This window comes from Rhopalosiphum padi, chromosome 4 (genome assembly GCF_020882245.1).
Source record: "Rhopalosiphum padi isolate XX-2018 chromosome 4, ASM2088224v1, whole genome shotgun sequence".
NCBI lineage: Eukaryota > Metazoa > Arthropoda > Insecta > Hemiptera > Aphididae > Rhopalosiphum > Rhopalosiphum padi.
Genome location: NC_083600.1, coordinates 37,570,720 through 37,589,218, shown reverse-complemented (window position 1 = coordinate 37,589,218; position 18,499 = coordinate 37,570,720). Strand labels below are relative to the sequence as shown.

General features: G+C 32.5%; 1 protein-coding gene across 1 annotated transcript; it reads left to right on the top strand.

Annotated features, from left to right (window-relative positions):
- The first annotated feature begins 786 nt into the window (after positions 1 to 786).
- On the top strand, positions 787 to 6,322 carry LOC132929748 (adenylate kinase 9-like). The gene is made up of 3 exons (XM_060995305.1): positions 787 to 1,867; positions 2,302 to 3,124; positions 3,195 to 6,322. Exons 1-3 carry the CDS (start codon positions 787 to 789, stop codon positions 6,199 to 6,201), a joined length of 4,911 nt encoding a protein of 1,636 aa, XP_060851288.1. The 3' UTR covers positions 6,202 to 6,322.
- Positions 6,323 to 18,499: the final 12,177 nt, after the last annotated feature.

Here is an 18,499-nt window from a genome sequence, read left to right as displayed (position 1 = left end):
GACTACAAACGCGAGCGGACGGTCGATGACGAAGAGTGGTACCCGCGGGTGGTGTCGACCTACGGACTGACCGAGAGGGTCCACTGGTCTCGGCATCTGGAGGCGGACGCCGACCACCGGTCCGGACAGCCACCGGCCACCGCCGTCCGGTGGACGCGGCCGGTGCGATCGGCGGGTGGCGACTATTACGGGAGCGAGGACGTGGACCGTGCGTTTTTGCAGCGGAAACCGGTTTCGTTCGCGATATTCGGCAAACCCGGTTTGGCCGACGACCGGCTGGCCGCCATGTTGTCCACGCACTGGGGATGCGTCCACGTGTCCGCGGCCATCGGGCTGCTGGCCGCCAGCCACCGGCCGGCAGACCAAATCGGTTTGGCGTTGCGGCGCGGCGAAGCGGTAAACGCTGCGAGTGCCTCCGCGTCGCTCATTGAGCTTTTGGGAATCGGTGGGGCCGACGTACAAGAACGGGGTTACGTGCTGACCGGCTTGCCCAGGTAAGTCACGGTTATTCATTAGTGGTGTTGCTTATTCGAATAAGTAATAGAAACACGATATGGTCAACCGTCAGCGGGAGCATACATACCTATTTAATTCCATATATTATACACTATACGTGCTATTGATCAAATCGCTTTCGAATTTGCAGAGAAGGACAATTTTCATATTTTACATTGCATCCCTAAAACATTTAAGAGTGCTACGATAATCGTCGGGTACATTTTGATACTTACTAGCTGTTTTTTTTTTCACTACAGACACGATCCTGGACTGAGTGCGTGTGAACAAATGAATGCGGTGTTCACTACGAATCCACCAGACGTATTGATTTATATGAGCTGTCGTAATCAGGATTTAATCCATATACATAACGGATTGACTTTAGAAACTACGGAACACGATCATCTTACGCAAACACTACATTTGCACAACACAGCATACAATCATATGCGCGTACGTTGGTACAATAAGTCGTCGATAAGCAAGAAAATGATTGAACTGGATCTTAAAGATTACGAAAATTATTCGCTAAAAGTAATAGACGAAATAGTCAAGCAGTTCGATCCTACATGCGTGATAACCGTGGACGGCAGAAAACCAGTGAACGAATTATTCGAAACGATTAAATCGAAATTAATGACAATGCCGTTACATTATACGGTGTTACCGGAAATCGTGGAGATCCAAGCGAAATCTGGTTTGTCTGAAGACTACACATATGGTGGTTCCGAGTTTGAGTTCGAATCGGAATCGAACGAGGCGGAAACGGTGGTAAGTAGTATGGAGCGCACTAGTGATACGACTCAAATACGCGACGAAAACGAACAACGTAAAGAGCGATTACGTATGACGTCGGAATTCGGTCGTCTGTGTCCTGTAAACTTTTCTAACGGTCGATTCATATTGGGCAGCGACCGTTATTGTATAAAGTTTATGGGAAAATTGTACTACTTCGCTGGACCTGATGAGATGCAATCGTTTGGTAAATACCCGAGACAATTTTTGAAAATGCCTACACGCGGGCTACCTATTAGGGCCATGTTCTACGGTCCCAAGACGTTGACGAACCAAGCTACAAAGGCTGTACATAATTTATTCGGTTATAACATAATAGACGTTGGCCTAATAATACAGATACATGAAGAAGACGTAAAATACGATTTTACGATTGCGATCGTCGATTCTATACTAAAAACTGCACAAGAGGTCATAAGACCCAAAGTAATTCAAACTAATGACATCGACATCATGCGAAACGCAATTGCTGATTGGACACGCCTGCGGTTTGGTGTTGCCGTTGGATCTGATTTGGGTGGCGTTGAAGACAACGAAAGTGAATACGAAACTAATGAAGATTTCTCAAATCAAAGTAAATATTATTTTTTATTCTTATGGAAAACTTTTTAGTGAAATCGGTTAGAATGAACATACCAGCATTTATCAAAAAATAACTTAATTTAAAAATTATTTTATTAGTATAAACCTGTTTCAATTTTAATTAACATATTTTTTTTTGACAAATGTTATAATTAATTAACACATTAATATTATATTATAATGTGGCTTTTAAATTTGTATTGATGTGGTTTTATTATTTTATAAATCAACCAATCAATGCAATTATTAAGTTTTATTCGTATAGTACTATAGTTTAAAATTACAATATATCAATAAATATTGATTAAATTTACTAAATACCTACTAAAATAATATTTTAAAACTGTAGAAATGTATTAAAATTATTTCATTTTTACACTAATTACGTAAATATAAATAATTCATTTAAACTATGAATTATTCTAGAAAATCAAGATGTGGACGAATATATTAAAAAAACGCAACTAATAAACTTCTTTGAATCATATGATATAGATTTCTTAGATGATTTATATGTATGTATTCGTACATACAATGAACCAGAAAGACTAAATAAATATTTCCAAAATATGTCAATAAAAAATAGAAAGATTTTTAGGCACAACTTCATTAAAAGCAAAAACATTATTGAACCTGAATTAATAAATGTTATTGTTGATATCGTAAAAATAAAAAACGAACAAAACCAAAATTGGATTATAGTAAACGCACCATTAGAGTTTGAATTAGTGAAAAAATTAATCGATGAAGACCTTAATCCTATCCAGATGGTATTTTTTCATGACTCTGATCCAATGCACAATATTTTATTATCAAATGAAGAAATTAACAACAGCTATCGAAATAACTATATTGAAATCTTAGATAATGTGAAAAATGGAATGAGGCATGAAACGACAGTAGAAAAAATTAAATATCCAGATTTTGTCAACAAAATTGAAAACTCGTTATATATTTCTCAAACTAAAGATGATTTTTTTGAAGGCGAAATTGAAACTGCAGAATATGAGGAACATAAACACATTAACATCATAAGTCACGATCACTTAATGGGAATAATAGTTCCAGTAATAACTGAGCGATTAAATCAATATACAGAAAATCTTCTCGTACAATGGCATACTTTAAAAACCAATATTTCTAAAGAAATAAACCAATATATGGATTTTAATATCATTATATGCAAACCCGCCTCAACATATAATTTGCTGACAAATTTAATTGAAGACACTTATTACTATCTAAAGAAGTAAAATAATAATTATAATTGATTTTTGTTAAATATGCATTGTATTTTAATTAAATAATTTTTTGTTTAGGTTTTTGACAGATAATGTAAGCGATGTATCCACATCAGATATCAATAATACTGTACCTAATAGAGGAAAATATGATGGTAATACTTCCATTTATTGTCCCGTGAAGTTTTCAAATGGTAAACTCTCTATTGGATCTAAAAAGCACATGGCAGTTTATCGTAATAGGTATTATTACATGAGCTCGTCGAACGACTTCAAAACGTTTTTTTCTAATCCTGATAGATACACATTGTTTACTAGTGTCCCAAAAATTTATCCTAAACCTAAGATATCTTTACTGTTTTCATTTGGTCTCAGTTCAATAGATTTTATTAACGAAATATTAGATAAATTTGATTTAACTCTTGTAGACTCGTATAAAGTATTTAAACACAACGTTTTACCAAATAATATACCAATGGTGGGTAAAATGTACGAGGAACCGACGCTTAAGAAGATTGTGGATAAATATTTTATTTCTGAAAAACAAAAGGATTATATTAATAGCTTGAGAAAGTATATGGATAAAGAAAGTGCTTACTTGAATTACGAGGACTGGTTAAAAATGAATTCGGTTTTTTTTCAAACCACCGAAGGAATATGTTATAAAAATTATCCTAAAAATTTGACAGAGCTAAAGTATTTAAAAGAAAATGAAATAAATCCTGATGTTATTATTGAAGTAATTTCTGAAAAACACATTGAAAAAGAACACGCCAAAACATCAGTCATTCAAAATTGGTTAAATTATCAATATATATTGATCGACAAGGTCATTGCACGTGACAATGAGACAAGACAAAATTCTATTAAAAACAGATCAATATTTTTTAAGCAAAAACTAGCGGAGGTCATAAAACAAAAAGAAATTCACAGAATAAAAATGCGTTTAAAGCGTGCAATCACAATGGTTGTAGCGGAAACAGTAGCAGAAGGACCGGGCGCTGTGAAATCCATTTGTGATACTCAACAATCGGACAAGTCTTATCGCATGTCTACACTGTCCTCCATATCGGGTTTATTGGCCAGGTACTCTGAACTAACGTTGAAACAAAAAAAAATTATCATTAACTACAGATTGGACGTAAGCGATTTCCTAGATTTGGATGAGTTCGAGACGTTGGACGAAATCGACGAGATGGTTAACAACAAATTTCCAAACGATAAATACTTGATATCCCAATGTTTTTCTGATAGTTTTGAATTTCCACCAGACACCATGGTTCAGCAATACTTGGACGCGGAGAAGGACACGCTTACAGCAATGAGAGAGTTTGCCGAAAAGTCCAACATCCCGTGGATAACCGTATCAGGACCGGATTCTCGGTCGGCTGCGCTCAGTGACATCGCCGAGGTGTTAGCGGCTAACGTCGACGCGCCGTTCGAGACGACGTACGACGTGGACTTGGAGACTTCGGAGGACATGTTGCGCGCGGGCGAAGTGCACCTTAGCCGGTTCGGTCGGTGGTGTCCGGTGCAGGCGGCCCGCGGTTCGACCGATCCGGTCACCCGACGGTTCTGTCCAGACACGGAGAACGTTCACCCGGTCGTGCACCGCAAGTACGTGTACTACGTGGCCGGCGGGCCAGAGAACAGGGACGAATTCGCGCGGCAGCCGCTGAAATACGCGCTCGGACCGTCAAAAATTCCGCCGCCGCCGGGTTTCGCACTGAAGATCGCAGTGGTCGGGCCGCCCGGAAGCGGGAAGTCGCGTTGCGCGCAAGAACTGTGCTCGCGGTACGGGCTGCAACTGATCCGTATCGAGGACGCCGTCGACGCGTATCTCACGGAGTATCGGTGGACGGACGTAGCAAAAACTGCCGTGGGCACGCTACGACGGGGAGACGCGTTGTCCGAAGACGCGGTTGCGGAAGCGGTAGTAACGGCCACGTTTGGCGGTCGGGCCACAACGTGGGGATACGTGATCGACGGGTACCCGGTGACCGAGAAGCAGTTCAAACTGCTGGACGCTGCCGGCGTTATACTGCACACGGTATTCGTTCTGCGAGAGGACGGCGGTCGACCGGACGAGGACACAGCGCTGTGGCGTCTCAGACGTGACACCTGGACGGAAGCGTTCGTCGGCCTGCAGTGGATTTCAGACCGGTACGGGAACGCTTCCGGTTTTGCGTCCACCGACATTGACGGGATGGCTGCGGCCGCTTCGGCGTGCGTCCGATCGATGCTCGCATACCGGACGGACGTCCGCGACAACCGCCCGTGCCGGCTGTCTGGCGTGCCGCTCACAAGCCGCGAGTGCCGATACAACCTCAGCACGTACCTGGACATGTGTCCGGTGTGCAAGATGGACGGGGGCCGCATGAACCAGCCCGACGACTTGGCGGCCATGAGGCGATCCGCCGTACAGTACCGGCCGTACATCTATTGGACGTGCGGTCCGGAACACGAGGCTTCGTTCATGGGCGATCCGGACCGGTACGCGGACGCGGCGCCGATTTCACCGGACCCGCATCCGGTGGCCACCACGGACCGCCAACTGTCCCGGAACCCGTTCTTCCGGTGCAAGCTCTCGTCCGAATATTGTGCGGTGTGCGCGCTGTCGTGCCTGTGGTATCCGACATACAAGCGCGGCCTTCCCGAGCTGATGGTCGCCTACCGGAATCGCGCGTACACGTTCTGCTCGTCTCGATGCCAACGCATGTTTTCGCAGCGGCCGACGCTGTACGCGGAATACACGATGCTCGTTAGAGGCCCGGAGCGACCGCTGCCGACGCCGCCCCGGCCCTGGGACCGAGAACAGATCGACGGCCTACCTGTGCTCGGCTACCTGGAACAGACCGTGGCCGCGAGTGTCAGTTCGGCGCTGGCCGGACTTACGGCCATGAAGCCCGTGTACCCGGGTCTGACGGCCACGGTCTCGGCCATGTTGTATTTAGGCCTGAACATCGGCAGGAACGGCGGCGGAGACAACGACGTAGCCGAATACTATCGCGAAGCATTCAAACAGTTTGTCGACACCTGTCACAGTTTCAAAATCGAGGCGTTCAAATTGAGATCGCTGATGTGAATAATGACCTCATGACAACATCCCGCGCTCCCTATGCAGATATATACGGTGTTTAATGTGTTTAATGTGTTTAATCATAATTGCTAATAAACCAGTGATAAACTTTTCGTTACGAAGACTGGTCATTCTGTTATAATTTAATAATAACCAAACTTTATGCGTTTACGGGTACAGCGGATCGTCGATCATCAGCACTAATTGGGATCGAGCAAGGGGAGTGCGGATAATCGATTTGTTCGAATAATAAAACAATGTTTGAAAATAAATAATGAACGTAAATTTAAATATTTTATATGATCAAAAATTAAAACCAATGTACTGTAAAGTATAACTTATAAGACAGTATTATACGATAATATCAATATAATATGTATATTTTGTTAAAAGTACTTAATATATAATTAGTTTAAATTTAAAATTTAAAAATATATAATTAAAGTACATTTTTTTTTCAAGTTATCTATTGTGCGGATAATCGATGTTTCACTGCATTTAAACTTCAACCGATAAAATAACTAAAATAATATCATATAACAAAGATTCCTAATCTTTAAAATATGTGGTCCCCGAAAAAAGACTTTTTCTAACCTTTTCCAAAGTGTTTTTAGAATATTCAATTTTCTTTATAAATATTTTTAGAATAAATTTCATGTCAGTAAAGATAGACTACACGAAAAAAAAAAATTTCCGATAACTCGAGTATATATGTACATTCAAATTCATACCCAACAAATTACATTATTGAACACGTACGTAAAGCACCGTAGTTCTGTGACTAGAGTTTCGCGAACCCCTAGAGTGCTATGGACTACAGTTAAGGAACCGCTGTCATATGAGTAATACAAAATGAAAAGAAAAACGATAGTAATAATATTTTAAACGATTGCTTATAACGTTTAAGATGAAGAAAATAGTTCATAAATTGGTTTGTAATCCTAAATAATATAATATAATATTATTAATTTATATACGACTATATATAGTGATCGAAGTTAATTTATCGCCAGCAATTTTAAATTGGCAACTTAATATTCATAGCCCATCGAATCATAAGCGCAAGTCCTTATAAAATCAATGAGGCGTTGTAAGGTTTAAGGCCACTTTTTAGTTTGAAGCACGTAATATATTTCTTTAGATCTTTGAGTACCTACGAATTTTAATATGACATGGCACGGGCCAGTTGGCGTTATACGACTTCAATGGAATTCTAAGTACGTGAATAATGTATTAATGTTATTATTTGATAAGAATTCAATTCTACGAGTTATAGTTGAACGTTTTTAAATATTTTATAGAAATAATGTCGAAAAAAATATTACAATAATAATAATTTATCTCGATTAAAAAAAAAAGTGAATGAAGAGGGTGTGAAAAATGTAAAGGACTGTAATTGAAGCGTACTTATAATACGTATAGGCTTAAACGAGTTTAATCGGCAACGCTGTTTTTACAACACGCTGCCAAACCATATTCCTACTGGTCTTAAAAGAATTAACAATGGCACTTTGCACTCGGGAACAAATGACAGCAATTATACTGAGCTTGCAATTTTCGCTCGTTAGACAGTGCATTTTAAATGTCGCGTGACAGACAGGCGGTCTCGGACTGTCGAGAAAGTACCGTTTTCGTAGAAAAATTCAATTAAATGATATTTATTTGTACACGCTTTGCGGTGGATACGATAAAAATGTCTAACATGTTATATGAATGCACATTTTATCGTACCCAGCGAATTGAACTATATTATATTATGGTATTTTTACAACATATATTATTACATAATATTTCATTGGGTGTAACTAAAGCGGCATCTTACCTCTTACAAGACACCGGAAGTAGATACGCATCCGAAGAGGATTCACACGGAGGCTCTAGGTCTTCGCACTCCACCACCCTGATCACCGGCAACATTTAAGATCGCTGCAAAAACCAACACCACACTACACTGAGGACGACTGAACGACAATAATATTATATTTCGACAGCGAGAATACAAACACGCTAGCACATGCACACGAGCGCACACACATACAAACACACTAGCGCGCGAGCGTATGAAAACATGAAATCTATTTCATTTATTCAAACACAAAAATACACAAGCCACGGCAAACAATAGCTGACGAATGAAGGAAGACCAGCGCAAATGAAAAGAAAATAAATAATAAAAAAAAAAAAAAAAAAACAAGCACAACGATAAACTGTTAAACAGTCTACAAACGCACATGCTAATACGTATAATTTAATATTCTAATCTCGAATGCACATCACGGTCCGTTGTTGTGATTAGAAAGCGTTCTGAAAGCCGAATAATGTGACATTCGCCATCGCTAGTCTTATTCTAACGATCGGGCGGTCGCTATAATAATATTTATAGTATTTATAGTAGTATAGCTGTTGTAGACGGTATCGTGGTGGGGGAGGGGGCTAACGGGAACTCGATTCCCTCGAGAAAATCCCTCGTCCCTTCAAAAAAATTCACGTGTGACTAGTGGTTATTTTATAGCTCGTAAATATACTAAAATAATTCGTTACTTTTTTTACTACCTACATTAAATCAGAAACTACTTCTGGCTATTCTTTAAATAAAATTTATTAATTTAAATTTAGCCAACCCCTTATCGTCCAATTGAGAATAAAAAGAATAATTTTTTTTTTTTTTCAAAGTTTACTTATTCAATAAAAATTCAAACACCCATAATAGGGATTATAATCAAATGTAATTTATAGTATATAATATCAAATGTTATATATTTATTATAGTAATAATATTATAATTTGGAGACTTTAAAAAAACAATTAAAACGTGTGTATGGTAGGTAGTGCGATTATATAATTTTTTGCCAATTTAAATGTAATGTTTATTTAAAAAAAAATTAAGAGTCCTAGCTCTAAAATTTGACTTAATTTCAGCCTATTATTGTTATGTGTAAGGTATAATCGTGAATCGAAACATATTTTAGGCTCTGAATACTACTACCAAATACTTTACCTATTATACCTAGGTACTTCTTAAGTAAGAACTCTATTATTATTTTTGAGTCATATTTGTTTTTAATTTTATTTTTTGTACGTATGTGTATTAAACTGTATACATACGTTCAATATAATTTATAATGATTGTATCACATTGTGCATTTCCCGTAGCAAATCGGATGTACACGATTGCAGTGAGTACTTTGTCGAAAAGGTCATTTTTCGCTTTCATAATACATGTCAGGTAAAACCGCTGACAAACGATCCAATTTATATATATATATACGCTACTCATTTTTTGTAAAAACGATTTTGATATTTTATTTATTACATCAAAACTTTTGACTTTAGATTCTAGATACTTGAAACTATCATCGGTTATTATACGTATAATAGCAGAGTACATTTAATGGTATTAAATTTTTTTTTTAAATCACAAAAAAAAATAAAACTATATGGGAGACTAAACACTAACTGTAATAATAATAAATAAAACTGTAATCTCAACTAAAAAGCTGATAATATCGTATTTTAATTATTTATATACGTGATGAAATATATAATTTCAGAAAAATTCTATTCAAACACATTCATAATAATATTTGTATTTTATTTTATTATTGTTTTTGATCCTCCTTGTCCTTATAGTTCCTTCCGTATACGTAATTTGTTTTTAATTTAAATTTTCTAATATCACATTTACATCATAGTAAATTTTCGTCACATTTTTATATGATTTGCAATATTTTGAGACATGAAGTGTGAATACAAGGTCACTCGTATCATGACTATTTCTATTGATTACATAAATATGTATTTTGAAAATCTTTATTCTTTAATTTGTTTTTAAGCACATATATTATATACGTGGGCAATTTTAAAAATGTCCTCTAAACGCTAAATACTAAACCTAGCCGAATTCGGTTTTCAAATGCAATCATTTATCATTTTTTTTTTCATCATATAATGACATAATGTGCGATGCCAGCCAAGGTCAGTAAACCGAGACGTGTGACCAACGTCATCTAGTCTGTGTCTGTAGTCGTCGCATTCGCATATATAATTTTTTTTTTTTTTGTTATTAACATATTATTATTATGTATTGCACTCGTTTTAATGAATTTCCAATGTAGTATCGTCTAAACGTAGAAATATTAACGTTATTTTGTTCTTTCTTTAAAGACATGGTTTAGTAAAATGTATAATATTATGTTAATGCTTCAACGTTCATGGTTATTATCATACCAACTTTTGATTAGTTTTAAAAACGAATATTAAGTAGATACAATATCTAAAATCTAATGAAAAATTTTAAACTTTTAACATTTTCTGACTTGAACTTATTTTGTCAACAAAAAAAATGTGTGATAATATCGAATCGATATTTTATTCATTGTTGTAGATAAAATTGATTTTTGAAGTTTTTATGTGCTTAGGACAATTGATCGATATTATATAATATTAAGTTTGATTGTAAGGTTTTCATTGAATATATTATCTTATTTTGGTGACAGTTCTTCGCTGATAAGACAGGTACTTATTATAGATACACGTAATATGTTACCACGATGATGTACAGCAAAGTTTCTGCACAACGTCTTGTGTGCGCATTTACTGTCAACTCGGTTCATCAATAATCCTACAAATATTCCTAAGCACGTTATAGATCCATTATATTTATAGTTTATCTTATACATTATTTTTAAGATGATTAAAATGTTGTAAAAAATGCGGTTTAAAAACATCGAAAAAAAATTACAATTAAATAACCAGCTATAATAACGCTCGAAACAGGCGTTAAGCAAAAAATACTCCTCTGATATTTAAAGCTTATGAAGATTATAACTATGATTTAAAATTGACGGGTTTCGGTAAATATACATTTATTGATTTTGTCAAAGAGTTGTCTTGCTAAGACATATTTTCCAATCGCCGAGATGCAAAAGTGTCGAAATCCCGCAACCACAATTCTAATATTCTGTTCTATTTATCTGTCATCGTTAGGGTTTTAATCACGTCAACGTCAGATTTCAAATAATGTACTAAAAATGACACCCACGACGAAAATTGACGCAGTGTCGGGAGTTTTCGCAATATACCATTTCGTTGCACGATCTGAAAATCAAATCTTCGATGTTTTATTATAATCACTTCACACGTAAACACTACGTCAATTCGTATATTATTGTACATATACGCGCTACCGATTGTTTTGATGCCATAAAAGACGTTTCTTAATAGTCAGTAATATATTTAGGTTTTTAATTTTAATAATATTGGAATTTAAAGACAATTTTGTAGATACAAACAGTAGCTGCCTAAATTTTTTAGTAATTCCTCATTATAAAATAATATGTGAAAGAACGGAGTGTCTGTCGATAAAATAAACACATAAATAACATTATTAATATTATAACTATGAATTTTCGAATTATTTTTATTACTTTTTACGTAAATCAATTAACATAAGTTTTCACATGAGCATTGGCAAACAAATCCATCTTATTGTTTGTGTCGTTTACTTTATCATTTGGTAATTTTTCGGGCTATGTTTTTCAAAATCGTTTCAATAAAAAATAAAAATGAATAAATGTTTATGTAAACGACATCAACATTACAATTTCAAAACATTTTTAATATTATGCTCAGCTATTATAAAAATGTCGTTATTTTTTCATAATTCTACGTGTGTTTTTTATAGTATATTGTAAACAGTAAACACTTTCAACTTTTTATAAAATGTGCATATTGCGGGAAACTGACGCAGCACTACTGCTTCTGCTGTTGTTGCTGTTGCTTCAGTATTACAGTACAGAAATATTTAAACATCAAAACGAGAATAAAATAAATCGTTAAATAAAAATTTGAAATACGTACAACGGTTTATTGTTTGTAACCGATAGAATGTAAAATATATTTTACAATTTCCAACACAATTATTCAAAAAATAAATGTACTTCTATTCCGAAAGTCACACAAGAAGTCCACAAGACGGCGATGGGAGAAACGGTAAGCGAACTGGAAGGACTGCAGTAAGTCTATGAAATGACACCAAGTGTTGTGAATTCCAGCAACGCAACTGTAAAATATAACTGGCTAACCAAAATGAAAACAGAAAACGGCGACGTAGTGTAAGACACAGGTCAGCGTAAACTTAGGACGCTATACAGAATGACTTTGGTACCACGTTATAACGGTTTGTAAACATTCATATTTTATTACAACTGACTAATATAAAAAACGACGTAGCGTGTAAAATATTACAAAGGTAATTATGCAAGAAAATATGTATAATAAGGTTTATAAGTTATAGTAGTTTTTTTTTATTAATTACCTAGTTGCGATGAAATATAAATATTAAATATATAAGAAATATAATAAAGTACAGTCATTCAGTACCTAATACCTTGAATATGTCCGCCCACTTAAGACATTGAATGTAATTAACTCATTAGAAATTAAAAACTAAACCAGTAGTATTTGTTTTTATTTTAATTTTACTCTAAACTTTTTTTATCCATCAAATTGCATTGATGCTCTGAATAGCGATCGTGCAGAATTATTTTAATACTATATTTGATTATTTATGATTTGGTTTAAAATATTTTAATAATCAATTGTTCAAAATATGATTATTTTTAAAATTAGTAAATTCATAATTTAATGATAGATATTTTAATATTTTCTCATATTATGTATCACTGCAGAATACAGTTTTCTTTGTAAAACGAACCAACAAAATACCAATGAATAATATTAGAATATTATATAAAACCATGAAATTATTTTTTTCATTCATTTTATAACCTATATAGGAATACGAAACGTATATACATATTTCTTATATTATATAAATATCGCAATCATGTACGATCAGTAACATTTTAACATTTTTTACTAGATTCAAATATTATTATTAATTTGTTACACCACCCAACCAAAAATATTTTTTCGTTTTTTTCGAAATTTGAATACAAGTAGATAGTCTGGATTATATAAATTATAATCAATTCCTAAAATATGTCTTTTATGTAGCACTTGATTACTATTATTATTATTTGGATCCCGGGTTAGGTATATTTCGTTATTATATTGTAATTATCGTAATAAGTAGGTTTATTATTTGCAAACTTTAATGCGTTGGTAGTTGGTACACACTTATGGCAATGACAGTATTGCAAAAAATATAATCAACTAGCCTAACTTAACTATTACCTATAATATAATATATTATAAAGTATATAGAAATTTAATACAAGATTAAAATTATTTTGTTCGTTTCATACATTAAAAAATGTAAATTTAAAAAATAAAATATTTGTACAGAATTGACTTTTTAAATAAGATTATTTATTTAAAAAAATATAACGAACTTTAAATTTATGTAATTATATATGTAATTAAGACTTATTATTAATAAGTAGACATATAGTAGTCACGTATTAATAAGTTATTAATAAGTGACTACTATGTTATATAGATGCCTATTATTTTGTATTCACCGGAGCCTACAATTATATCAACAATCGAATAATTATGAATTCTATATTAAATGCAATCATAATTATATCAATAATATTACTGTTTTATGCATATATTGAAATAATTATTAAAGTTTAATATCTACCCACCACTTATCCCATTACATCACGAATTATGTGATTTATATATATAGTTCAATTGTAGCTGCCACTGTATAATATTCTGGTATGTTATACATATTATATAAAACAGCAATATGTTTCTTAGTGGCATATTATTGAATTTGAACATGACAATTTTCAATACCGATCACTTATTATTATTAATTTATTATAATACAACACTGTACGACATTCAACAATAATAGATATTAAAAATATTTTCGGACATGCTTCCCTTCTCTTACAATTACAACGAATCTAACCCATATGCCCATGAGATAATATGCATAATATAGTTTATTCCATTACGACTGTCGAATGTTAAAACATCGTCTACCGTAGACGCACTGAATGCTAATATTTCGGATACACAAAAGCCAACTAAATATACGTTTCCGCGACATTCGCAATGCAATCGTAATAATTTACTGTTTATGTATGTATAGGACGATCGCGCAAATTTTACGTTACAAAAAGCCGGCGAGATGGGAATCATAATTATCATTAAAATTGTACAAGATCAAAACCATTTTTAAAACAAACTTTATATGACCCTGCATAATGTGTACCCAGTAATAATTATTTGAAAAGTGATTACTAAACAATCATTTTATTTGAAAGTTTTAGAGTATTTGAAAAAAGAATATTTTTAAAGATTTAACGTCATTGCAAAATACTTTTTTGAAAAATTATTATACTTTTTACTGTTAATGATCATAATGGTTTTAAAGTTTTTTTTTTACTTTTTACTTTTATAAATAACATACATTTTTAACTTTCGATTTCGAAGCACAATATTTTACCTTGTGAACTTTAATATACGTTATATAAAAACGTGATTTCAAATTTTCTAAAATCATTAAAACTATTTGAAAAAAAAAATAATATTTACTTTCAAAATAATTAGCCCATATAATACATATTATGATAAATATTGATTATAACATATTTGTATATCATTTGTACAATTATTTCTTTAAAGTTACCTACATGCCAATCGTGATAATATATAGAAAATCCTAAATTATTTCCTTCCTCAATTGACAATAATTATCATATAGATTTTAAATGGTTTCTCAAAACGACAATTATTATAAATTGAAAAAAAATAATCAATATCTGAGCCCACATAGGAAAAGTATTAACCCTGAAGTTGTACCTTACATAGGTAGCATATATTTTTACATTATTTCAATCTGCATTTTTATTATGAACACTCCTTCGGTCTGAACTCCATTCATTTTTTTCTTATTATTATTTCAATTCCATTTCAATTTAGATTATTTCGATAGTATTTATTCCTTATTTTTTTTATTAAGTAAACCAAATAAAGTGTATTTTTATATTTCTGGTCTCAAGTACCATCAAAAAACTCGTATTTAATCATATTAACTCTTCAAAGGTTGACGTTTCTAATAGTTTTGATCAGTATATTAAACTGCGGTATGAGTATTGGATATAGAGTAATTAATTAAATCAATCACAATCAAATGGCCATTAATTAAACTTGTGATACCAATGAAAATTATTGTATTGTATCGATGATAATAAGTACCCCACTATAGTGATTCTCGTTTATTTGCTTCATCCATTGTCACAGATTTTATGTAATCTAGTATTTACACTTCTATTTTTAATTTTAATTTACCATACTTAAAATATATTTTTTGGAATCATGTTATCACACGATATACCTATTAATGATATTGTGAACTATTATCTTTATTACATCAGGTTTAATAATCTAGGCGCCGCACACGAATTACGTCCTGAAATCTCTTTTCCACATGAATTTCGTCCCAGTGATATTTAACGACTAGGTACACGAATTTCGTCCCACCTAAGTAAGCAAAATAAAAATGTGTACGTTTAAATAATAGGAGTGTAATATAATAATTAGAATAAAAAATAATAAAAAAATTATAAATATAAAATTAAAAAATTAAAAAACTTGAATGGAAAAACCTAACCTTTTTTTGTGTTCTTGACTCAAACCAACCGTTCGAATTTTCCTCCAGCAACTTTGACCTAAATGAAACTAGCATCCTTTCATATGAACTGATAGCCACACGATTAATAATGAGGAGTGTATTGCTTTTTCAAATTCGGCAAAAATTATTTTAATTAAAAAATTCTGATTTTAGATATGTAAATGTTTTAGTATAAGTATCTATATTTTTAGTAAAAAGTAAAAAAAATACCTGTATTATATAATTATTATTTTTTAAGCCATGGGCTATAAAAAATTATGAAAATAATTTTGGGCAACTTTTAAAAGTTCCATCCACAAACATTGAATCAACTTCACTTAAAAATTTTAAAAATCGGAACCAATTTATGTAGTCTTTTACAAAAAGTCGGACACATTTCAAGTACGCACTTATCAATTTTTTTATTTTGGGACGCAATTTGTATGTAGCCAATCTAAGAAATCATTCGAATTCCGATTTCTATTCATTAACATTTTGAAAATAATAATCTGCTTAATAATTCACAGTAAAGATAATTGGATTTCATATAAAAAATTATTTTGTGTTGACATTCTTAAATGACCTACAAATATTTAAGTATATATATTTAAAAACTCTGAAAACAAGAATTTAAATAAATAAATTAAATATTGAATAAAAATATGAGAGTGAATCATTCTGTATATAGTATAATATTATATAGAAAAATTCAAATTCCAAATATACGAGAATTTATTGGTAGCCGCCTAGTATCATAAATTGACAGCATTTTTTTTATTTATTTTTTTTTATATATATATTACAACTGACAACACGCATATTTTAGATTCTGAGTGAAGTGATGAATGTATTGATTTTATAACGATGTACTATTTTTTTGCTTACACAATATACAGTAGAAAGACAGCTTGGATCTTTAACTTTCAGCGTAGTTTCTGATAGCAAATTAAGTTAGTTGGTACTTTTGATATGACAAAATTGAAAATTACCAATATTTTTCAAAATAATCGAGTAAAACAATTATATTTTGTTAAAATTCAAAAATTAATAACCGTAGACACTTGAAATTGTCACCAAATATTTAAATTATCATTTTTCACGTACCACATTATGGTATAATTTTCTAACTTGGATAAAATTAGTCAAAATTGTGGAAACGTTAAAAATATTTAGTCGTTAAAAATGTTTAAATTTTTTTTTGCCAAGTCTTAAAAAATGGGATACTAGAGTAAATTGTATTATAACAATAAATCTAAAAATTATATTAACTTGATTTGTTATACCGTATTCAGTATTGCAATACATTTATATGATAATAGGTTGATATTGTTGAAAGGCTGTTTAATTTAATCATCATTTTTCGTATTCAATGATTTATCTTTGAATTCAAATTTAACACATCCATTACCGTGACCTTATCAATGACTAGGTACACTTAACACCTAATGTACAGAACAGAATGGTTACCTACTTTCCCCCTATTTTCCTTTTATTCTACGGATGAGAACTTGTGGTCGTGACCAGATATAAATAATATTATGACGAAACGTCAACTGGTATAGTGTGATACATCAACAGCGCTTCACACGTTACAATACTTGCTTTTATAATTATTACACAATATATACATTTAGAGACTTATTCAGAATTTTCGCACCCAGGTGCTAATTTTATTTCTCTGCCTCCTACTAACAAATGTTGATTGTTGACAGTAAAAATTAATTGCATACATTCTACAGCTTACAAGGTTTAGAATACAAAATACAATTTTATTTACAAAATTTCAAAAATCAAAAGTTATCTATAATATAACTTGGAAATCGTAGATACATTAAAATTAAATAAAAAATTCAATATTCAATAAATTAATGTGTGACTGAGAATTAATTAATTTCTAATCATTAGAACTATTAGAAGATAAGACTAGGTCGTAATAATGGTCAAATGATATAATATTAATATTATATACGCAAACATGTCCTTATTATAATTAACAAAGTGCCACCTGGGTCCACCACACCTCCCCTAAATACATCACAGTGTTTATCATAATAATTATTTCTCGTCAATGTAATATAAATAAATATTATTTATGAAATAATATTTTAAACGCACAGAAATTAATTGTTGTGAAAAATAATAATAGTTGTAATTATTATTTATGCCTAACAATAAAGTACAACTGCACGTCTCTTGAAATTTAAACACTTTTATATTATATTCTGCAACAAATGGCTAACGACAATAATTACCGTACTGTTTGGTGTTCTATTAGTATAGTCATTAGTGCCTAATAAGTGTTTTTATTTTTTTTTAACACCGCGTAAACTTTGTTATTATTGCCGAAAATTATGTTCGAAATTTCCCTAGACGTATAATAATACAACACAAAAATACCAACACATTTGTTTGACAAAATAAGCATTAATTAATCGATATTATTAAACCGAGGGGTTAAATATATATATATCGATATAAATTATTATATAACCGTCGTTAGCGTAACAATATAAACATTATACGCTAAAAGACTTTTAAACAATCAATGAAAATAATAATTATTATTTCATTTCTCATTTTAAAAGTGTTAAATAGGTAGTAATATTTATGATTATGCATTAATGTTTTCAATAACAATGAAATTAATTATAAAAATCATAGACGGCACGGCGGGCGCTGCACCCTGTGCACTGTACAGAAATCGAAATC